At 42.9% G+C, this 24,093-nt stretch overlaps 1 protein-coding gene across 4 annotated transcripts; it reads left to right on the top strand.

The window, feature by feature from the left end:
• The first annotated feature begins 792 nt into the window (after nucleotides 1-792).
• LOC111558718 (PWWP domain-containing DNA repair factor 3B-like) lies at nucleotides 793-23,160 on the top strand. Of its 4 annotated transcripts, XM_045050972.1 has the most exons (4): nucleotides 793-943; nucleotides 17,320-17,504; nucleotides 17,775-17,949; nucleotides 18,238-23,160. In XM_045050972.1, the coding sequence occupies exon 4, from the start codon at nucleotides 18,456-18,458 to the stop codon at nucleotides 21,669-21,671; it is 3,216 nt and encodes a 1,071-aa protein (XP_044906907.1). In that variant the 5' UTR covers nucleotides 793-943; nucleotides 17,320-17,504; nucleotides 17,775-17,949; nucleotides 18,238-18,455; the 3' UTR covers nucleotides 21,672-23,160. The 4 variants fall into 4 exon arrangements, with proteins under 4 accessions (XP_044906907.1, XP_044906904.1, XP_044906905.1 ...); XM_045050969.1 differs by lacking the exon at nucleotides 17,775-17,949; XM_045050970.1 differs by lacking the exons at nucleotides 793-943; nucleotides 17,775-17,949 and adding an exon at nucleotides 9,752-11,314.
• The last annotated feature ends 933 nt before the right edge of the window (nucleotides 23,161-24,093 follow it).

The following is a 24,093-nucleotide window of genomic DNA, read 5'->3' as shown; positions in this document are numbered from 1 at the left end:
AATCTGATTATACCCAGTATTGGTGCGTATATGGAACAATCAGAACCCAACCTGCTGGTGGAGTCACATACGTTGGAAATAATTTTGCTCTACTGAATACTCAGCTAGCCTATGACCTAGGAATAGGTCACTAACTGCTTTAACCTCTTTGGCTCCTTCCGACGCTGCAAAGCATATTGCACGGATGCCAGGCATTGGAATATTTCTAGTATCACTGCTTTTTAGGGCTCTAAAGTGGAAAGTATCCACGTGTCCATGGACAGGAAAATGGATGAACGAACCGAGGAGTGGTTCCACAACGGTGTGTGCTACCACAGGCAAAATGAAAGCACTGTGGCTCCACAGAATAGTATAGTCACTGTTAGGACACCATGTTGGGTGAGAAAGAATGTGGCGGAATACTACGCACAACGCGATACAGTTTATTGTAATACCCAGGCAACGCACCAGGAAGCAAGGATATTCAAGGATACACACACGGGTCTTCCACAAAACCAAACAAAACCAAAAGCGGTAGAAAAGGGAGGGGGGTGGTTTACACAGAACACTCAGGAGGATGGCCATTCCTCTGCAAGCGGAAGCAGTGGGTGGAAAGGGCCCCGGGAGGAGACGGAGTAGGAATTGTTAAATTCCCCCACATCGGAAAGGTGCACCTGTCGCCCACTCCCGTGTCCTTTTGTGATTTCCCAGGAAGATGGCCTGCGAAACGTCCTCGGCGGTAGAACGGGAAACCCCGAGCCCTGGCCTCCACCCTTGGCCCAGACGCCAAGGTCCTGGGCAGTCCCTTCAGGGGGCGTGTCTCGGCGAAGGTCCCGCCCCCGTCACGTGCACCTAGCCAACCAATCAGCGACGCTCCTGCCCAGGAACCGCTGGGCAGTTCGTTGCCCTCCCGAGGCTCTCAGAGGAGCTTCGCAGAGGACTCGGTGTGGAGGTCGTCGTGCAGGTAGAGGGATGGAGGGAGGGACAGAGAGACAGAAGATGAGGGTGGGGCATAGGGACCCTTAGGGAGGCCAGGCGGGTGGGGAGGCGGGTCTGGTGACTCTGTCTGGCCATGGGAGGTGGGCGGGGGCGTCTACTCAGCCACGAGGGGACCAGGGTGTGGGGCGGCAGTTGCTTGGCTGACCTCTGAGGTGATCCCATGGAGTCCTTGAGGACTGTGACAGGACAGGACGAGGACGAGGCCCCCGAGGGCAATGTGGGGTGGCGGCGGCTGGGCTGACTTCTGAGGTGACGTCTCTGAGGCATCCGCCGGGGCTCCGGCAGGACAGGACAGGACAGGACAAGACCCTGTGGGCAGTGTGGGGTTGTGGCAACTGAGCTGATATCTGAGGTGATGGCCCCACGGAGTCCTTGGGGGCTCCAACAGGACAGAAGACAGGACAGGACGAGGCCCCCGAGGGCTCATGGGATGGGGGCGGCTGGGCTGACCTATGAGGTGATGTCCCGCCCAGAGTCCTCCCGGGCTCCGTCAGGACAGGACAGGACAGGACAGGACAGATCGAGGCCCCCAAGGGCAGCATGCGGTGGCGGCGGCTGGGCTGACCTCTGAGATGATTTCCCCATGTAGTCCACTTTTTTTTTTGGGGGGGGGGGTTCCAGTCATCTGTGGATGGACACTTTGTTTCCACGTTTATCTATTGTGAAAGTGCTGTATGAGCACAGGTACACAAATATCTTTCTGACACTCTGTATCTGTTTGATTCTCTTCTTTCACGTCTTTTGGGTATATACCTAGCCATGGAATTGATGGATTGTGTGGTAGCTCTATTGCTTAGTTTTTGAGGTTCTTCCATACTGTTTTCCATAGTAACTGTACCAGTTTCCAATCCTACCAACAATGGGGAATTGTTCCTGTTTCTCCACATCCATGCCAACACTTGTTATTCCGGGTTTTTTGGTCTTTGTTTTGTTTTTGTATTTTGTTTGCTTGATAATGGGCATCCAAATGAGTGTGAAGTGCTGTCTCCTTGTGGTTTTGATTTGCATTTCAGTAATTATTAGTTATGTTGAGCCTCTTTTCATGCGCTTATCGCCATTTGTATACTTTCTTTGGAGAAATGTCCATTCCAGTCCTTTGACAATTTTTTAATCAGATGACCTTTGCTGTAGTTGTGGTGGTGGTTGTGGTTGATTTGCGGGACCTCTTTATATGTTCAGCATTTTAATCTCTTATCAGAGAGATTGTTTGCAATCGTTGTTATCAATTCCATGGATTGCCTGAACACTTTGTTGAGAATGTCCTTTGATGCCCAAATGTTTTAAATTTTGATGTTGTCCAATTCATCTATTTGTTTCCTTGCCTCCTGGGCCTTTGCAGATAAAATTGTCTGAACCCTAAGGTCATAAAAGTTTTCTCCTATGTTTTCTTATAGATGTTTTAAGGTGTGATCTTGCATTTTTTTAGTCTTTGATCATGTTGAATTGATCTTTGTGCTTGCTCTCAGGTAGTGATCTAATTTCTTTTTTCCTCCCATGAAAAAATAATTGTACCACCCTCATTTATTGAATGGCACACACTTCCCCACTATCAGCTATGCCATGTCTATCATATGCCAAGTTTCACTCTGTCCCTGATTCCGCTTCCCTATCCTGGTCCACCAGTCATTTCATTTATCCTGTGCCAAAAACCACAGCTTGGAGTAGAATGAAGACTCTAAGCCAGAACTGTCTAACTCTGAATCCTCAAATATTAGCTGATACTAGGATGCCTAAGATCCTTCGGTGAATTCCTCAGAGCCTCCACAAGAGGGTCTACCCTATGTATGAGAACCCTTAGCATCTGGACTCGTTTAACTTCCCTTTTATCCACTCCATCCTGAGCTTCTTGCAGTTTCCTCAAGCACACCATTGCTGTTTCACCACTGGGCCTTTGAACAAGCTCAGTCGACTTCTCTGTCAAGTCTTGGTTGGCACTCCTTCCTTTGCCTGATACTGTGATTTGTGCTGCCTCTCTCCTCTCACTACACTGTAATCCAATCATCTGTGTGCTAATGAGACTGTACTATTGTGCCTCACCTTGATCATGCTGGAAACCTGTACGATTCGACCGAGCAGATTTGAAACTTACAATTCAAATTGGTTACTGTTTGCCCGCAAATAAAAACAACATTTCTGCAAGCTTTACTGCCCTTCGAAAGTATACATACCCATAGCTCATTTAATCATCTTAATAACCCTCTGGAAGATGAATTAGTGTAAGGCCAGTTTATAATTTAAGAGGATGAGGATCAAAGAGCACAAATGTTTACCCAAGTTTGTAGAGCTTCACAGTAGAGCTAGGACCAGACCTTTGGTATTTTGCCCCACTGCTCTCCCCTGGCCCGCACCTGTGACCGTTTTGGGTTACTTTGTTGCTCTGGAAATAAACCTCATCTTCAGCTGTAAATCATGATCTCTAGCAGTGTTTGTGTGTTTGAACAGTGTGACGGCAGATGTGGGAGTCCTTTAAAAAGTTGTAGGTTTCAATGTAAATTTCAAAACAAGTTACTTGAGGAAGGTACTGTCTTTAACGTTTTGGAATGCACCTAAACGTCATGAAATGATAAACCCATTGAAGAGTTCATGGACACCAGACCAGGTGAAAAGACAAAGGGGCTATCCTCGATAGAGCAAAGATCAGCAGTTCAGCAACCTGAAAGTAGTGTGCATCCAAATTTTCAGGGACATTCTGATTCTTTATGGCTAGCACGAGGACAGGAATCTGGATTTGTAAGAAGCTACCACAAGGGATTTGGATAATTAATAAATACAGTGTAACATAAGTGCTATGGCAGGCCGTGCATCTACCTAAGCATTCTACCCTTCATCCTTTTCATCCTTGCTAACAGAACCTTGACCCCGTTATGTGTAGAGGTGAGCACGTGGCCCAGTCCAGCCCCTGGGCTGGCCATGATACGTGTCCCAGATGACACTGGTGGCATTCCTAGGAAAGCTTCATGAACTGGAAAGATGCAGCTGGCTTCCCCCTTTGATCTTTACCCTTTGTCCTGCCAGCGATATAGATACAATGCTTGTGACCTTGGAGACAAAAGCCACATTTAAGGACAGAGGGGCAAGAAAAGAGAAGATCCTGGCTCCTTGTGTAGCACCAGCCCTGAACAGTGTATTCCTACTGCATGTTAACCGGAATAAGTGAACCTCCTATGTGTCTAAGCCACCATTTGAAATGCAGTCAATTGCAATTCATAATGATAGAACAGTGCATACCTGAAATTTATTTTTACCCAACTTGCATCAGGTGTGGTACACTATTACTGTGACATTTAAACCCAAACATGTATAACTCCAAACTAGTTCGTTTATTTCTCCTGTAACGTTACCGGGAAAGTCAGTATGTCCTCATGGTGGGCATTATCCATGCACTTCTACAGGGACCCAGGCTGTCAGAAAGTCTGCCACATCCAACATGTGACTTCCACGGGTGCCCTGGACGTGGCCTCCTTTGCAGTTTGCTAGAAGGGGAAAAGGGCACGGAGGTGTGCCAGGTACGGGGATTTTTTTTTTTTTTTTTATGAGTTAGGCCTGGCAGTGGCACACACCATTTCCACTGACACCTCATTGCCTACATCTCAGTCACACGGTCACATCTAACAGCAAGGAAAGCTGGGAAATGATGCCTACACAGGGGCCCAGGAAGACAAGGAGAGCCAGGACTTAGGTGGGGAGCTGGAAGCCCCCGCAATCTATGCCTTTCTAAAATTAATGTAAAACTTGACTGCATTGGGTTTTCTTAAAGGGAAACTCACAAAAATCCTAGAAGCATGAACTGAAAGTCCAGCATGAAATTAAACGAGGCCTTCCCACTTACAGACTGTGAGACAAAGTCCAGCATGAAATTAAACGAAGCCTTCCCACTTACAGACTGTGAGACTTTGAACCAATTTCTTGACCTCCCTAAGCCTCAGTGACTTTCTTACTATCTTAAAGGCATAACAGCAGTATTGTTCTCATAGTATTTTGGATGAAATTAAGTGAAATAATGCATAAAAAATCTTATGGGCACTCAATAATATAAAGCAAGCACTCAAATATTGATAACAGCACAATAATATTAATGTTTATAATTAGTTATACCACAATTGTGATTATATTATAATAATTTTTATATTGTCATTATTATGGCCACATTTTTAGCCACTGGTATACAATTTCCTGAACATCAAACATTGACTGCAAACTAGTGCCTGCTATATATTTCAGAGCCTAAAAAATGAATGTTTTGATCATCAAGATTAAATATAACATTAAAAAATTTGGGATGGGAAATATAATATATTTCAAGTATATGAATTATTTAGGGTGTGTCAAATGTCACAGGGCATTTTTATTCTTTTTATAAAAGTTTATTTATTTATTTTGAGAGACAGAGCACGAGCAGGGGAGGGGCAGAGAGACAGAGAGAGCGAGAGAGAGATTGAAGGAGGGAAACCCAAGCAGGCTCTGCACTGTCAGCATGAGCCCGATGCTGTGCTCAAACTCACGAACTGTGAGATCATCATCTGAGCCAAAATCAAGAGTCCGACGCTTAACTGACTGAGCCACCCAGGTGCCCCTCTCGCAACTTCTTATTACCATTGCAAGTTCCTTCTTTTCAAATGAGCCCTCACATGATGGCGTTTCTCAAGACTTGATTTTACTCGGTTCTTTTCTCAATTTATACCCTTTCCCTAAATGTTTCCATATAGGTCCATGGTTTTGATTACCATTTACATCATAGTTTCTCAAAGTGTGGTGCGTGGGATCACCTATGTCAAAATCACAGAAAGGAGAGTGTTAGAGTCCAGATTCCTTGGGTCTATCCAAGGCCTGCCCAATCAAATATGTGGGTGGGCACTGGGAATCTGCATTTTATTTTATTTTTATTTTTTTATGTTTATTTACTTTTGAGAGAGAGAGAGAGTGAGTGGGGGAGAGGCAGAGAGAGAGAAGGAGACACAGAATCTGAGGCAGGTTCCAGGCCCTGAGCTGTCAGCACAGAGCCTGACGCGGGGCTCGAACCCACGAACTGTGAGATCATGACCTGAGCCAAAGTCAGACGCTTAAACTGACTGAGCCACCCAGGCGCCCCTGGGAATCTGCATTTTAAATAAATTCTCCAGGTTGCTCTCAACCCCACTGAAGTTGGAACCACTGTTATTTGTCAAGGAGGACCTGACTGTCATTAACAATGGCAGCTCAACATCTCCATCTTGTGGCTTCCTAACACCACTGTCATTGTTTTGCAAATGCAGTCCATGGATGTTAGGAAACTATTAAAAATCTGAAAAACAGAAAAGAAATAGGAACAAAGGACATTAGTGGAGTATCTGCTCCACGAATAACCAAGATTGAGTTATAACATCTTTTGACTTTTCCAACACCAAACTTGAACTTATCTGTATTAAACTTTTAAGGGGAAGTCAAATTGATGCATTTCAATTGTCATCCGACTACATGAAAACACAGGTATTGGATGGCTGCTATCTATAGATCACTACACCACGTTTTGGTTTCATACAGTGATGCCAAGAGGATTTCATGAATTATCAAGTTATCCTTCTAGAGCTTAGCTAATAAGGAACATGCCACTTTCCAAAAATAATTTAATATGGGGCACTCTTAGTTAAATTCAGTTCTACTGTTAAGTCTTTCTTCTAATTATAAAAGCAATAAACATTCGTGGTAAAATAATTTTTAGAAAATATAAAATTTATGAAGGAAATGAAATTCATACTTTATTCCACCACTCCGATATACCGTACAATTCGAAATTGGGGGATACTCTTTGCTTTTGTCCTTCTCCCTTCCCCTCTCTCCCTCTCTCTCTTCCCCTATACTCTTTCCATTTGACATTTCGCTTTTTTGTACCTGCCTTACTTTCTACAAGCTCTGTATTTTTTTTCTGTTTTTAATCACACATTTTACTTCTTTCATCTAAGATTTGGAAGCAAAGCTTCAATATTTTATTCAGTCTGATCACACTTTCATACTGCCTACTTCAAGTAACAGGTTAATGCTAAGCCAATGATTTATGTTTTACTTGCAATTCTCTTCCCTATAATGCTCAGCATTTCACTGGCGCTTGTAAGCACACCAGTGTGTTGGGTGAGGGATGACTGATGATGACCATTCAATGGGGTAAGGATAGTCTCTTTAACAAGTGCCTCTGGGACAATGGTGCATCCATGTACAAATGAATGAAGTTGGACACTATAGTCACACCATACACAAAAAGCCTAAATATAACAGCTAAAATTTTTAAATTCTTAGAATAAAACAGAGGAGTAAACCTTCATGACCTTGGATTTCTTAAATATTAGACCAAAAGCAACAAACAAACAAAAAATAGGTAGGCTGGCCTTCATCAAAATTAAAATGTTTTTGCATTAAAAGACACTATCGACAGAAATGATATCCTACAAGATGGGAGGGAACATTGGCAAATTATATGTCTAGTGGGAGTCTAGTAACCAGAGTATATAAAGAACCCTTACAACTCCAACCAAATGACCAAACAAACAGCAAAAATGGGAAAGGGATCTGAATACATATTTCTCCAAGGAAGATATACAAATGGCCATCAGTCACATGATAATATGCTCAACATAATTAGTCATTAGGAATTGGAAATCAAAACCTAACAATAGCTGTTAACACCCACTAGGGTGTCTAAAACTAAGGTTCAGGGGAAAGGGAAAAATAACAAAATTGCTGTTGAGAATGTGGAGAAATTGGAAGCCTTATACACACACTGCTGGTGGGAATTTAAAGTGGCACAGCCACTGTTGAAAACAGCTTGGTGGTTCCTCAAAAGCTTAAACATATAATTAGCATATGACTCAGCAATTCTGCTCCTAGAGGTATATACCACCCTCCATTTAAAACAGGCATTCCAAAAACGCATGAACATGTATGTTCATAGTAGCACTATTCAAAACAGCCAAAAGTGGAAGCAACTCAATCCTCTATCAACAGATGAATGGGTAAACATAAGGTGGAATATCCATAAAGCAGAATATTATGCAGACATTAAAAGGAACGTTGCAATGTAGATGAGCCTTAAAATCATCATTCTACATGAAGTAAGCTAGACCACACTATGTGTGGTTCAACTCATATGAAATATTCAAAATAAGACAACCCATAAAGACAGAAAGTAGAGTTGTGGTTGCCAGGAGGTAGGGGCAGGTGGGAATGAGGTGTGGCTGGGTATAAGGTGGGTATAAGATTTCCTTTAGAACTTCTGAAAATGTTTTGTTAAGAAGATAGAGGTCATGATTTCACAACATTGAAAATTTACCTAATGCCATCGAATAGTATACTTTAAAATGTGACAATGGAATATTAACTGGCCATCAAAAAAAAGATGAAGGGGCGCCTGGGTGGCGTAGTCGGTTAAGCGTCCGACTTCAGCCAGGTCACGATCTCGCGGTCCGTGAGTTCGAGCCCCGCGTCAGGCTCTGGGCTGATGGCTCAGAGCCTGGAGCCTGTTTCCGATTCTGTGTCTCCCTCTCTCTCTGCCCCTCCCCCGTTCATGCTCTGTCTCTCTCTGTCCCAAAAATAAATAAACGTTGAAAAAAAATTAAAAAAAAAAAAAAAGATGACACCTTGACATTTGCAGTGCCGTGGTTGGAGTTAGAATGTATTATGCTAAGCGAAATAAGTTAGAGAAAGATAAATACCATATGATTTTTCCACTAATATGTGGAATTTACAAAACAAAACAGATGAACATATGGGAAGGGAGGCAGAAGAGAAGAAAGGGAAACAAACCACAAGAGACTCTGAACGATAGAGAACAAACTGAGGGTTGATGGAGAGAGGTGGGTGGGAGATGGGCTGGATGGGTGATGGATATTAGGGAGGGCACTTGTTACGATGAGCACCGGGTGTTGTATGGAAGTGATGAATCACTGAATTCTACTTCTGAAACAAACATTGCCCTGTATATTAACTAACTAAAATATATATAAAAAAAACTAAACTAAAAATAAAACTAAAAAATAATAAATAAATAAATAAATATATGAATTTCAATTCAATAAAATATTTTAAATTTTTAATGAAAAAATAATGCTTTTTAAAACCAATGCTACAGTGTATGTTAACTAACTTGATTTAATTTTTCAAAAATAATGCTCTTGAGGCCACTTTAATAAAATATTCAAGTATTTTGAAAAAGACTAAGCAGTCTTTTTTTTTCCCTTCTTTAAAATTTTTTAAGCGTTTCTTTATTTTTGAGTGGGAGAGAGACACAGGGGAGGGCAGAGAGAGAGGGAGACACAGAATCTGAAGCAGGCTCCAGGCTCTGAGCTGTCCGCACAGAGCCCGACATGGGGCTCAAACTCACCAACTGTGAGATCATGACCTGAGCCGAAATTGGATGCTTAACCGACTGAGCCACCCAGGCGCCCCTTAGCAGTCTATTTTAATGCATTCATTTAAAAATAATATTCAGCTCATTATTGCTTACATGTAAATATGGTTTTTGAAAAAATTACTATATTTTTGAAAACAAACAAACAAAAGTACTAAAAGTATGGCATTGTTTTACATCTTTGCAAGTCTATTCAATACCTACCTGAATAGGAAAGGCCTCGATTTTCTTACCTGCCTCTTCACCTCTTACAGTCTGTTGTTTCAGTGGAAGGCAACCAAGAAATCCAGATTCACTGATACTGAGTAGGGAGAGGAAGACCTCACTGGCCCTCCAGCAGGTTCTCAGGGACCCCCCTCCCTACCAGGGTTCCAGAATGACCACCGGGCACTGCTGACGTCCAGTGTTCTTTCATAAAGCTTAACCAACCCTTTGAGAGCAGAGACACTATGAGCTGATTTGACAAAAATGGACACTAGGGAACAGAGACCTTAGGGCACAATGTGAAAGTCACACAGCTGAGGAGAGGCAGAGCTGAGACTCAAACCCACATCCGTCTTTCAGAAAGTATCTCTGATTTGAGAAGATCGACCATGAATGCACCCCACTATTTTCCCTCCCCCAAAACTACATAGGCTACACTGGGGGGGGGTGTCTTGATATCTCTCTCCCACTCCTCTACACTAAGAACATGTTGAAAGCCTTTATTTAGTTGGCACACTGTTATATAAAAGTCCAGCTTGCCCTTCTCTTGTGGATTGCATGCGGGATGGGAGGGCTTTGTCTTGCTTCAGAATCTGGGGTCCAGGGCTGTGCTGGGCCATCTGTGTCTGTGTCTGGATCCATCACCTCATGAGGGCTGATTTGGGGCATCACTCGCCAAATCAGCATTCAGTGACATCATGTTGGTGGCTTAAAGTCGGCCATAGTGGGAGTATTTGCATCATGGAAATAGGAAAACCCTGGAAATCGGAACTGCAGTCTCCCTTCCCAAAGACCTGTTTCCAGCACATCACTGCCCAAGACTGGCCACAGAAGAATCACCTAGAATTCATTAATAGGAGGAAAAGCTGCACCACAGGGCAGCTCTGTCCCCTAAAATAAATGACTATGAGAGAAGAAGTATGTGCTGTGTGCCCTGATGACAGGAGCCCTATCTCTGAGCATAGTATTCTTTGGCAGTGTGGTTGCAGCAGTACCTGCTGAGCACAGATTCCAAATGTAAGAGGTTCATCTCCACCTCCCTAATGTCCTAGATCAAGGACATTTGTGGAAGTTGTCTCTCTTCTCAGGAACCACTGGTGTCCTGAAAACCCTGTCAATACACATTTGTCCAAGTGTTGACTCAGGGTCATTTGGTCCTGCTGCAACCTGAGTTTCTAGTTTGCCTTCCTCTGACCTCCAGGTCCTTTATCCTCACATGTTTTCTCCTCTTGGGTCATTTTAAATTGAGTGACAGTCCTTGGATCCCACCTACACAAATGCACCTGGCCTCATGTGTCCTGGAAGGTTGAAAGGAGGTCCTTAACAGGACTTGGATCCTAAGTGTGGGGCGTGTGTGTGTCTGTGTGTGTGTCTGTGTGTGTAAAGCTGTTATCTTTCTACTTTATTTCCTCTCATCCATTTTGTGAAAACTCCCCTGCCCTCAATGCCTTTTCCATGAGAACATCGAGTACTGTCTCTAATATTTTATTCATTCATTCATTCATTCATTGGATTGGTCAGGGTGTAACTGACTGAGAGTGAAATCAACGCTCTGCATCTGAGGATGTATTAGTACTTCCTGGTTTCCATAGAAAGCTAACATCAGGGAGAACATTTTGATGATATTCTGGTTTCCATGACAACTGGGGTAAGCCATTCCTTCCCGGAGACAGAAACATTTAACGAGGATATTTACAGACTGGAGAGATGGAGTAACTGTAGAAACATCGAGACTAGTCGGTGTCTGCTATCAATGTGAGTTGTGTGTGTGTGTGTGTGTGTGTGTGTGTGTGTGTGCATTGCCAGCGTGTGGTCTTTAGTTGGACATTGAGAGCTCTAATCTCTCCTGTTTTATAAGAGAGGATGGCAGCTCCTCTTGTGAAGGGCTAGGGTGATTGAATAACCTGTCATACCTCAGTCCCGTTTTACTGTCCTAAGGTGACACCACTGCACGAGGGAATTGTTACCTGAGTACTTGAAAGCAGAGGTCCCCAAGTATTTCTCATCATGTACCTCTGCTTAACGATTGTCCCATGAACCCTTAAGATGTAAGTTTACTCATTTACTCCTACTTATAGTAAAATTATTGCGTGCATAAAATGAGAGAAAATTTTAAGTCAGTAAATGAGGGAAATGGGTAGGGTTGGGAGATCTAATGTTACTTTGTGTAGCCTAGAGGATAATATTGTGAGTATTATCACACAATGAGTAGCTCATACACACACACAAACTAAGAAGCATGTCTAAAAGACAAAGTGTGAGCCCAAGCTCTGAGGTCTCCTCCTCAGATCATGGCTTCTCAGAAGCACCATATCTTCCCTTGGTTTTTCTAGAACTACAAGTGCCCACTCTTCCTATCATGGCACTCTTGTCTCATTGCTCCCTTTTTGACTTTTTTTTTTTCCTTTTTGGTCTCCAAAGAATTCTATCAAGCTGTCTCTAATTAAAATAATAAGAGAATGTTGCTTAATAGTCATGTTTGTTTTTCCCTCTTTGTTTTTAAGGCCCTTCCTTTCCCTTTGGTTTCTAGAACTTTTACTATGATGAGCCTAGACCTGTTTGTATGTGTGTCTTCGTGTGTGTGTGTGATGGAATGTATTATGCTTGCAGTTTGGCACATCAAATATACCACCTGATATCGTTCTTTATTTTGGAAGATTGTTCCTTCACACATTCAGCAGTCCTTTGCTCTCTTCTTGGACTGCAATACAGTATCTCTTATGTGGTTAAAAATATACATTTTAATAATAATTTTTCCTTTGACCAATGTAAAGTACACCTCAAAGACATTTCAAATATATTCTCATCGTTTTCTATGCTAACGGCATGGTACAGTTTTGGTTGCCTTCTTTTTGTTCACTTACATCCAGTATTTCACTTCATATCTCCTTAGAGTCCTTATAAAGTAAGGTTTTTGGTACCTATGTACACATAAATGCGTCCTCTCTGTAATATTTTAAAACATGATTTGAAAAGTGATATAGGGGAGCCTGGGTAGCTCAGTTGGTTAAGCGTCCGATTCTTGATCTCAGCTCAGGTCTCAGGGTCGATGAGTTCAAGCCCTGTGTTGGGCTCTACACTGGGGGAGAAAACTAGTTTAAAAAAAAAAAAAGGAAAGAAAAGTGATGTCTACCCTCACCACCCACTTCCATCCTTTTTCCTCTTCTGTTTTCAGTGGAACCATGCCATGACATTTCTGTTTGCCATTCTAGACTTTTCTCTTTCATTTACATGTCTTTTGTGTCCTAAGATAAAGTATATACCATTGTTCTCCATGTGAATATGTGCTTTATGTAAAGCATATTATTTGTACTTAATTGGTCTCTAGTTCGATTTTTTTTTGTCCGAATTTTCTTCCTGTGTCAATACATGAAGGTGTGCATCAGTCTTTGTGTTGGATACATAACATGCCCTTGTCAGATTAGATTATAGGTTTGTTAGTCTTTCCCCATGGGTATCAAGGACCTGGCATATGTCCAGTGTCGTTGTGACAAATTACGATGCAATGACTTATCATATGAACGAGGGCACAGTTTTTTCCTTGTGCACGACACAGGGCAATCGATAGGTTCTGAGATATACACCTCATCAACTTGCCTAGATACTAGTAATTATGGAGGCTGCCCTTGACTTTTTTTTTTAACCCTAATGCCATGCATGATTTCATTGGTGTTATAGAGGGTAGTGGAGGTTTCCTTGTGGCAGGTAATAGGGACCCGAGGGGTTAACAGAACACCTTTGGAAGAAAGTTAGCCTACTGGAAGGAAGAAACCACCTGAGTTTGCTAGAGGAATAGGAGATAAGTCTCTTTAGTCTTAAAACAAGGCCCTGAGGGAAACCCTGAACTTTGTATAGTTCTTTGCTCAAGTGCTCTTGCTTCTCCTTCTGTGAGTAGATAGCTCTTGAAGATGTGTGTCTGCAAGACTAGGCGCTGTTGGTCCTTCTTTGTTAATGAAAAATTGGGAGGCAGACCTCAGCGATTTGAAGGTGTATGTCTATTTAGTGTCATAGCTGATCATTTGTAGGTGAGAAACAAGCCTATTTTTTTCACTTCTTTGAGACGACTGAGGGCAGTTCATGATTTTTCAATTTGTAACATTTGCCATTTAAATGTTTGTACAAAAATGGCTCACGTTTCCAAGTAGGCATGACCTCTATGAATTTATGAAACTAGTGAACAACATAAGGGAAAGGTTTGAAGATCCCACTCAGTTGTCCTACAAATAGAATTCAAACCCAATGAAAGCTTAACAACTCTTGCATGTGAAAGTTCATGCTGAATTCATCTGGCACTGGAAAGGTGCAAAAATAGGCAAGAATGTATTTTCTTTTATAACTGAAATGACATAAAATGTGCCTTTATAATAAAAAAGGGGAACTGCCAACTCATCCATTTAAGGAAATACATATTTGGGGGACAGTTTAAACTCACAAAACCTACAGCTTGAAAGAAGCTCCAACAAATAGGCAGTAATTGTAGGGATGGGGCATTGGGGTAAATATGAGAGAATTCCTGCATCTGGGGAGTGGGATGGGGGCAGTCATAGCAAGGAAAGTGCCCTCATTTTGAGACAACACCTCCAGAGGGTTGTTTTCTTTTCCTTTTTCTTTGGAAGTGAAGTGATTACAGCCCTCCCTGGGGAAAGGAGTTAAAGAATAAAGCTTCCAAAACAATTCTAAAACTCATGGCCGTTGATTGGATAAATAAATACTCACTGCCATCAGGCTCTTTCATTCCATAACCAAAGAGCAAATGGAATAGAACAAAAGGTATACCAGGACTTAAAAATTGAAGCTGGTCCATCTGAAGGCTCTACTTCTTGATGGTCTGGAATTGACTGTGAAGTTATAGATTGTGGAGTTGCTATTTATACCATTCCACTTCTGTCTTATTCTATGTGATTTTACTGGGCAGGCATGTTTGATAGATCATAGGAAACTAAAATTCTGGATGCATTTTCATATTCAAGGTCTCTGAGGATTGGGGGTCACTTGGAAAGTTACTTTCGTGTCATTCAAGATTCTAATTTTTTTAATTTTTTAAATTTTTGTTTATTTTTGAGAGAGAGAGAGAGAGAGAGAGAGAGAGAGAGAGAGAGAGAACAGAGAGAGACAAGAGTGCGAGCAGGGGAGGAACAAAGAGAGAGGGAGACACAGAATCCAAAGCAGGCTCCAGGCTCCGAGCTGTCAGCACAGAGCCCGATGCAGGGCTCGAACTCACGAATTGTGAGATCATGACCTGAGCTGAAGTTGGATGCCTAATTGACTGAGCCACCCAGACACCCCAAGAGTCTATTTTAATTCATTGCCCCTGGTGTGCAAAAAGAGGATCAACACTTAAATATTATTATCTCTTTCTATCATGTCTGTCTATGCACCCACCTGTATACATCTTTAGAGGGAAAGAAGAGAGCTGAGCTTCTGTTAGTATGAAAAAGAAAAAGAAAACCCTCTGCAAGATTAGGTACCAACCCTTCATGGAAGATATTTGGACAATGGGCCAAAGCATATGGTGAGAAGTCCACTTAGGATTTAATACTTTCATTTCACACCCTTCCCTTCTGATTGCCTCTCTCAAAGATGCATTGCTTTAGTAATTGGAAAAACAACCGTAATTGCTGTTTTGGTTGTCTGGTGAAAGTTACTCCATCGAAGTGTTTCATACTTTTATAATAGATATACACAAATGTGAATATGAGAGAGTATTCAAATAGGTGGTATGGGTTTTGTTCTAAGCTTATTTATTCATTTTGAGAGAGAGGGAGGGAGAGAGAGGAGAGAGAGAGAGAGAGAGAGAGAGAGAGAGAGAGCGCACAAACAGTGGAAGGGCAGAGAGGGAGGGAGAGAGAACCCCAAGCAGGCTCTGCACAGTCAGCACAGAGCCTGATGCAGGGCTTGAACTCACGAACCGTGAGATCATAACCTGAGCCAAGGTCAGATGCTTACCTGAATGAGCCACCCAGGTGCCCTGGTGGTACGGTTTTTAAAACCCTTTTTAGTACCTTATATAAAATATGTACAAATAGAGTCTGTGGACTCACATATTTGCAGTTAGCATTCCTCCTAGGTGATCAGATTACTGATGCTTAACATTTTTTCTACTTTATAATTGTAAACAGCATTTTAGATTTTCCACGTGTATTTTCATTTTTTTTTTTAAATATGAAATTTATTGTCAAATTGGTTTCCATACAGCACCCAGTGCTCATCCCAACAGGTGCCCTCCTCAATACCCATCACCCGCCCTCCCCTCCCTCCCACCCGTCATCAACCTTCAGTTTGTTCTCAGTTTTTAAGAGTCTCTTATGTTTTGGCTCCCTCCCTCTCTAACTTTGTTTGTTTATTTGTTTGTTTGTTTGTTGTTTTTCTCCCACGTGTATTTTCAAAATAAGGAGCTGAAAACAACATTTACACTGGAAGCAGAAACATTTGCTTGCATGTGTAGAGCAGAAAGCATGGATTATATGCATCAATATCAGGCATCTTGGGTCACTAACGTCGTTGCTCTGAGTGTGTGTACATATCTGTGAGTGTATGTGCGTAAGTGTGTGTATGTGTGTCTTGGGGGTCGGTAGCTATCTGGTTGGGGCTGAGGTGACTCAGGCCCTCCTGTTTTGTGTGACAGGCTGGCAGGTCCTGCTGCAGGGAGATTGCAGTGGCTGAGTCACCTGTTTTTCCTTCTCCCTTTTGTTCTGTGTCCTCACGTGACACTTGTGTTCTGAGAGCCAGTACGCTGAGTTCTCTAAAGCAGAGGACACAATACCTGCATGATCGTACAGTCTGGCAAGAAAAAGTGTGTGCGGACTATGCCCAAAGTATGTATAGTTAGTCATACATTTCATATTATATCTATGAGTATGTGTGAAGAAAGTTGTGCATACACACATTTCTTAGAGAAATAATATTTTGTATTATGAAATATATCATTTGAAACTGATAATGGATGAGCTAAAATCTATAAATGAATTATTATACATATTTGTGCAGTGTGTACAGAAAAGCGGAACCCATGAACAGGGAATTTCTGGGGGGGAGGGATTGAGAGAACAGTTGCATTTTCTGCATTACACACATCTGAGTGTTTGAAATGTATTTAAATAAAGTTTTTAAATGTCAGGGAAAAACCACATTGTAAAGAGACTCACAAAAGTTATGTGAAAAATTAGCATTCACATGAAACAGTGATCAAATATGCTCTTGAGTGAAGAAATATAGTCCTAGGTAATATGCACCAGGCATGTGTATATGGATGCATAGGAAATGTGTGAGAAGCCCATACACCATCATATTGAGAGTGAGCATCTATAATGTATTGCCTCCTGTATATATCTCTCTACACGTTTTATGTTCTCCACAAATGCATTTAGCGTTACTTCAGAAACACCAAAAACACACTTACTTTATAGACTCTGTTTTTGTTACACACACACCACACACACACACACACACACACACACACACAAGCCACTACTATCATTAAATCTGTGTGTCCAAGACAGACAAAGGCTGTACTGAAAGTATGAAAGCAGTACTTCCCACTGTTCTGAAATAGGAGGACTAGGATAAACTAAGTAGCTTCACGTGGAGATGTATTTGAAATGCAAAAGAAGGAAGAAAATAGACATGTCTACATTATAAGTGAGATTTAACTAACATTTCTGTTTCAGAATGGCCTGCACTCCAGAGCTGGGGAAGGGAAAATGATGAATCCATCCCCATTTCATTGGCTTAACTTCCCGTCTGCTTTTCTGATTTTCTAGATTGACATTAGAGGTGCATACGTCCTGGGTATCTATCTACATTTGACGTCATTTGATCCCTGGAAGGACAGCGCACCTCAGAAGCACAGAGCAGAATAAAGGGTCTGCTGGACACGCAGTTGGAGCGTATGAATCAACAGATGTAGCTCACAGAACCACACCTCCCAGGATTTACGTGGCATTCAGTAAGACGTTCCCATTTTACTAAACATCCCATTTGCAGTCATCTCATGTTGAATCTGGAGTGTGGTTTACTTTGCTCCTCACTCTACAGCCACTTCTTTACACAAATTAAGTGCTTGGTGTGGGGAGGGTGGGGTGGGGGGAAGCCTTTTAAACCACCATAGAGAAATGAAAAAGTGCAGGTCACAGCCAATGGCCCACGCCTGCAGCAACTCTTATGAAGATGGTACCAGTAACCACCATGATGATCTTTGTGAACCTTTGGATTCTAGGCTCGTGCTCTTGAACACAACATTATGCTGACATTCAGTGTCTGTAGGCTGGAGATCACCCCTGGCTTCCCTGGGTACACAGGGTGGCACCAGCACCCCGGGAAATAAAAACTGAAACATTCCCCCAGAATGAACCCGGGGGAGCACAAAAGGCACAGGATGTCCAATACCACAGGTGAGATCTAGAAAATGACACCCACCTCCCCACACAGATGCTCTTTAATATGCAGTCATAACAAGCAGGGCAAGAAGTTGGGTTTGGCAAGTTATAAAACTCCTCTGGTATCTTCTGTATTTTTCCCTGATACTTGCCGTGTATTTTACCCCCCCCCCCACCGTCTGATACACACTCTATTTCTTTGCTTTGCCTCTTATCAATTCTCATTGACCAACATTGTTCTAATTTCACACAAAAGGAGTATTTTTTCTAATACTTTTCTTCTTTTCCTTTTCCACATTCCAGTACTCTCCAATATAGTCCATTCAAAACACAGGCTCCAGCGACCCTGGGAGATTCAGGTGAAGAAAGACAGGCCACATAAGGTGTAAACCCTTTGTGGTCCTAGGCCAAAAGGTGTGGTGAAGAACATTGCTTTAGGGAACACCTACCATGGCTGTGGGTATGACGGCCAGACCCTTCAACCTCTATTAATTCCGTCTTGAGAGGAAACTCAAATCATAATGGCTGCTGAGTATATCCTATGCAATTGGAAAGGCCACATTTGGCCAGCAAAGGTTTTGTCCAGATCTGGGATCTCACCAAAATATATGAGGAAAAGAGCACTTTCTCTAGAAGTTCAAATACTCTCAGTAGGTAAAAAAATTAAAGTGAAAAGCACAGACATAAAGCTCCTAAATGAGTCTCAAATTGAATCCGTTACCTCTATGCTTGTGGCCCAGTCAAAGGCCAGTGTTCCACCAGGACAGAAAGTGGCCTACAGAAATGCTCTTAAAGTGGCACTGGAGATCCTGAATAAGAGAGCAAATTTCGGTCCAGCAAGAGCATCAGATGGTCTAGAGACCACTACACCATCTCAAAGGGGACCACAAATGCAAGCTCGTAAAAAGTACCGGAAGCCTAAAGGTACCTTACTGAGGAGTCTTAGGAAAAGAAAAAACCTCAAATCGCTGCTGGTGTGTTCACAGAATAAAAACACCCCAGACAGTGGCCGATCACAGGCGCACACAACCATCATGCATACACTAAGGGAAAGGCGAGCAAAGTCCTCGCGAAGCTGCAGCATGTCCTCAAAGTTCCCATCACTTTCGGAAGATGATCGTAAGACAGGAGGCCGACCACACGCACACACAATGGCCACGCATACTCTAAGGGAAAGGCGAGCAAAGTCCTCGCGAAGCTGCAGCGTGTGCTCAAAGTTCTCATCACTTTCGGAAGATGTTCATAAGACAGGAGGCCGACCACACGTGCACACAACGGTCACGCGCACTCTAAGGGAAAGGCGAGCAAAGTCCTCGCGAAGCTGCAGCGTGTGCTCAAAGTTTCCATCACCTTCAGAAGATGATCATAAGACAGGAGGCCGACCACACGCGCACACAACGGTCACGCGTACACTAAGGGAAAGGCGAGCAAAGTCCTCGCGAAGCTGCAGCGTGTGCTCAAAGTTCTCATCACTTTCAGAACATGATCATAAGACAGGAGGTCAACCACACGTGCACACAACGGTCACACGCACTCTAAAGGAAAGGCGAGCAAAGTCCTCGCGAAGCTGCAGCGTGTCCTCAAAGTTCTCATCACTTTCGGAAGATGTTCATAAGACAGGAGGCCGACCACACATGCACACAACGGTCACGCGCACTCTAAGGGAAAGGCGAGCAAAGTCCTCGCGAAGCTGCAGCGTGTGCTCAAAGTTTCCATCACTTTCAGAAGATGATCATAAGACAGGAGGCCGACCACACGCGCACACAACGGTCACGCGTACACTAAGGGAAAGGCGAGCAAAGTCCTCGCGAAGCTGCAGCGTGTGCTCAAAGTTTCCATCACCTTCAGAAGATGATCATAAGACAGGAGGCCGACCACACGTGCACACAACGGTCACACGCACTGTAAGGGAAAGGCAAGCAAAGTCCTCGCGAAGCTGCAGCGTGTGCTCAAAGTTTCCATCACTTTCAGAAGATGATCATAAGACAGGAGGCCGACCACACGTGCACACAACGGTCACGCGTACACTAAGGGAAAGGCGAGCAAAGTCCTCGCGAAGCTGCAGCGTGTGCTCAAAGTTTCCATCGCTTTCAGAAGATGATCATAAGACAGGAGGCCGACCACACGCGCACACAACGGTCACGCGTACACTAAGGGAAAGGCGAGCAAAGTCCTCGCGAAGCTGCAGCGTGTGCTCAAAGTTCTCATCACTTTCAGAACATGATCATAAGACAGGAGGTCAACCACACGCACACGCAACGGTCACGTGTACTCTAAAGGAAAGGCGAGCAAAGTCCTCGCGAAGCTGCAGTGTGTCCTCAAAGTTCCCATCACTTTCAGAAGATGATCATAAGACAGGAGGCAAAGGAAATAGGGACACATCAAGAGGTATGTCTTTGCATCGCACAGTCAAAGAGAAGGGTACAAGTGCTAAAGATGGAGGCATCCTTCCACCTTTGTCACCAAGCTTCAACCTCACTTTGCCCAAAGCTCACAAAGAAGAGGCACATGACACCTACCCAAGGACCCTGGCTGTCTCCTCTGAAAGCTCTGCCTTCTTGGGGAATGTTGAGGACCATGGAGAGGTTGCCTGGAAGCCAGGCTTGGAAGGTGCAGCAGCATCCTCCAGTGCCCCTAAACAGAGGCGGTGTTATTCACTCGGTCTGGCAAATAGAAAAAGGAAGCTGCAGGTGACAGAGTTTGAGAAAGGGCTGCAAGAACTTCAACCTTCAGTCAACTCAAAGGCTATTAACCCCACCACCCCTATTAAAAAGAATGCCAACAAAGAAATGGGACAAGTGGCAAGCATGGGTTTTCCACAAGAGCCTTGTCCCATTGAAGGAGGAATGATGGTCTGGTTCAAATTTCAGGATCACCCATTTTGGCCTGCAGTAGTAAAGAGTGTCAGCCAAACAGAGCAGACTGCAAGGGTGCTTTTGGTTGAGGCAAACATGCACTGTGAAATGAGTGGCATTCGAGTTCCTCTTCGAAGATTAAAGCACCTGGATTGTAAAGAGAAAGAAAAACTAATAAAGAGAGCCAGGAAATTGTACGAGCAAAGTGTGAACTGGTGCTTCTCCCTGATTGCCCACTACAGAGAAAGCCTCAGGCGAGGTTCTTTTGCAGGCAGTTTCCTGGACTATTATGCTGCTGACATCAGTTACCCAATTAGGAAAGCCATCCAAGACAGGGATCTGGAGATTGATTTCCCAAAGGTGAATTATGCCGACCTGGAAGATTCTGAGGAGGAGACCTCCCTGGACGGGAAGAGGCCCTGCAAGAAAATTCTCCCTGACCGGATGAAGGCTGCTCAGGACCGAGCCAACCAGAAGCTAGTGGACTTCATCGTGAAAACAAAGGGGGCCGATCACCATCTTCTGGACATTGTCCAAGGCAGGAAACAGTCCAGGTGGCTGGTATCATTTAGGAATTCGAGCAGGTACGTGATCTGCGTTGAAACATACCTGGAGGACGAAGACCAGTTGGATGTGGTGGTAAGACATTTACAAGAAATCTACAAACAAATAGACAAGAAAACGCTGAATCTGGTAAGGGATGACAAAGTGAGTTTTGTTCTGGAAGTTCTTCTGCCAGAAGCAATCATTTGTTCAATTGCTGCACTTGATGGATTGGATTACAAGGAGGCAGAAAAAAAGTACCTACAGGGGCCACCTGTGCATTACCGGGAAAAAGAGCTATTTGATAAAAATATCCTAAAGAAAATAAGAAAGAGATAAGCAACAAGGAGCAAGACTAATTAACTCCCCCTGTACCCACACTTTAGCAGGAAGACCTCTCATTACCCTGTCTGTATGAAATGTGTGATCGTTCCGCTCTCTATGGCATGTAAATATGTTCTGGAAATTTGAGACCTTGGGAATATGCTGGATTCATTTTGGATCCATCTCTAGCACTTGTGGGTAGCACAGTCATCATCTTTTCTAGTACCCAAATGCCTCACAAATTAATTTGTTAAAATATTGCAAACAGTTGTACTTCCCTCTACTTGCTTGGATGTGTTAACTGTCCAGATGTTTTCCTAACATGGCTTTTAACCGTACTTCATATTTTAATATAGCACACACACATTATTTTATTACATGAAAGAGCACTGGTATCAAACATTAAGCAACAATCATTTTTAAAATCCAAGATAGATTCTTACAGAAACAATCTGCAATCTCTCATTCTTTTTGTGACACCTGAGTATAAATGATTGGGTTCCTTCTTAAGATAATTCCTGAATTTTTTCTGCCATGCTTGTTTGTTTGGGAAAAATAGCCCTGAGAGCTGAAACCAATGACAGAGATGTTTTCTATATATTATCACTACCTTCAAATGGTTCTTGCAAAAGCAGTCTGGAATCCAAAGTTAATGGATCATTTGCACATAGTCCACACGTGGGTGAATGAAATCTCAATGTGCAGTAAACATTTTGCCAGCCTGTGAAAGATTGTTAAACTCTACATTTCCCTGAGATTCCACTTACGGAAGTAGCTCTTGTTCAATGGCTGAATGGTTTCCTTAAAACAGACAGGCTCCTGGCTGTCTTCTTAACTGACTGGATCCTTTGCGTATACTGGTTTATCCCCATGTGGATGACAACTAGACTAATCGTACACACCGTTTACCTATTTTAGACCTAGGAGTCCAGGCTCACTGCTAAGAGCCCGTCTGGCACAAATTGTAGGAAAGCTCGCATTTTGCTCTGGACCTGTGTGCCCTAAAATGCAGTCGTTTGTCTGAAGCTAAGCAAGCTTTCTCTTTTGACTTATTCATTGACTAACCCTGACAGGTTCCAACAGTTATGCAGGCTGGAAAGTCATTCCAGGCTGCTTGAGCAATAGATGGACCTGGATCTGGGAACTTGGAAATGGGCTACAGAAAAGTATCCGTTTGGCTAAATATGGCTGTTGTCAGAATACAATGAAACATATGTAACTAAAAGATAAATTCTGAAGCCCATGAATTGTTATCCTACTTGAAACAAGAGTTTTTTGAGACAAAAAATGTTGGGAAAGCTAGTTTACTTTTAAAACTTGTTGTGAAAATAAACACTAAAGGTTTAATATACACCTGAGTGCATTTTTATTCTCAGAGAGAGTCAACTGTCACTCACAGGCCCATGTTATGTGTCCACATGGCCATGTGATTTGTGTGTGTGTAAAATTTTCAAGAGCTAGCTGTTTTGATTCACAATAAAACCACTGTATCTTTCACCTTGAACTTTTGCTTCATCATATTTATATAGATAGATGAATAGATGATAGATAGATAGATAGATAGATAGATAGATAGACACATAATATTTTGGAATTTTAGTAATTTAGTTGTCACCTTTATGGTTCATTATAAATTTTCTTCTAATCCTAAATATTCACTTTTGTACTTGTTTTCATAATTTTAGAAGAGAACCTTCCAAATGGTGTAAGCTTCAGGCCCAACAGAACCTTTTGGGACTCTGCCTGAGAGTCACCAATGACTCCTGAGGCATTCTGCATGAGCTAGTCCACATGACGTTCTCATGGTCCTGGAAAGTACTTGGAAACACACCATCTCCACACTCTGTGTGGACCTTGTGCACTGGAACAACACACGTTAGTTCCTCTATAAACATCACGTCGCTGAGTCAAATGTGTCACTCAACTTCAGCTTTCTCATATAGCCATATTTGGCTCTACATTCTAATATTTTCTTCACTACCTCATTCATTCATTCATTCATTCATTCACTGAGCTGTCCATTGATTCATAGCATTGTGAGTCAGTAGAGTAAGATGTGGTTTAAGACCGCTCTGAGGATAAATTTCAGGTGCCACAGAAAGAAGATTGGCATCATGGAATGATGACCTATAAGTGAAACCAGAACCCCAGATTTTCCCGTACTTGTGAGATCGTGGGTGTCTCTTGGTTGGGGATGACGGGAAAGGACCTGGTCCCTCCTGGGGTGTCATTGATGCCAGAGGCAGTCACTGAAGAAGAAAGACATGCCTAGGACATACATCTATTCTCCTCCAGGATCACATTTGGGGTATGCAGCTGGATTGGGGGCTGGCTGTGTAGACTGTGAGATACCTTACAGCTTGAACAGTTGTAGTTGTTAAGGTGGCTCTAAGATTGCCCTAAACTGGTTCTCTATCATGGGTGTGTGTGTCTGACG

This window comes from Felis catus, chromosome X (genome assembly GCF_018350175.1).
Source record: "Felis catus isolate Fca126 chromosome X, F.catus_Fca126_mat1.0, whole genome shotgun sequence".
Classification (NCBI taxonomy): Eukaryota; Metazoa; Chordata; class Mammalia; order Carnivora; family Felidae; genus Felis; species Felis catus.
Note: the sequence above shows the minus strand (reverse complement) of the source record. Positions and strands in the feature narration are given on the sequence as shown.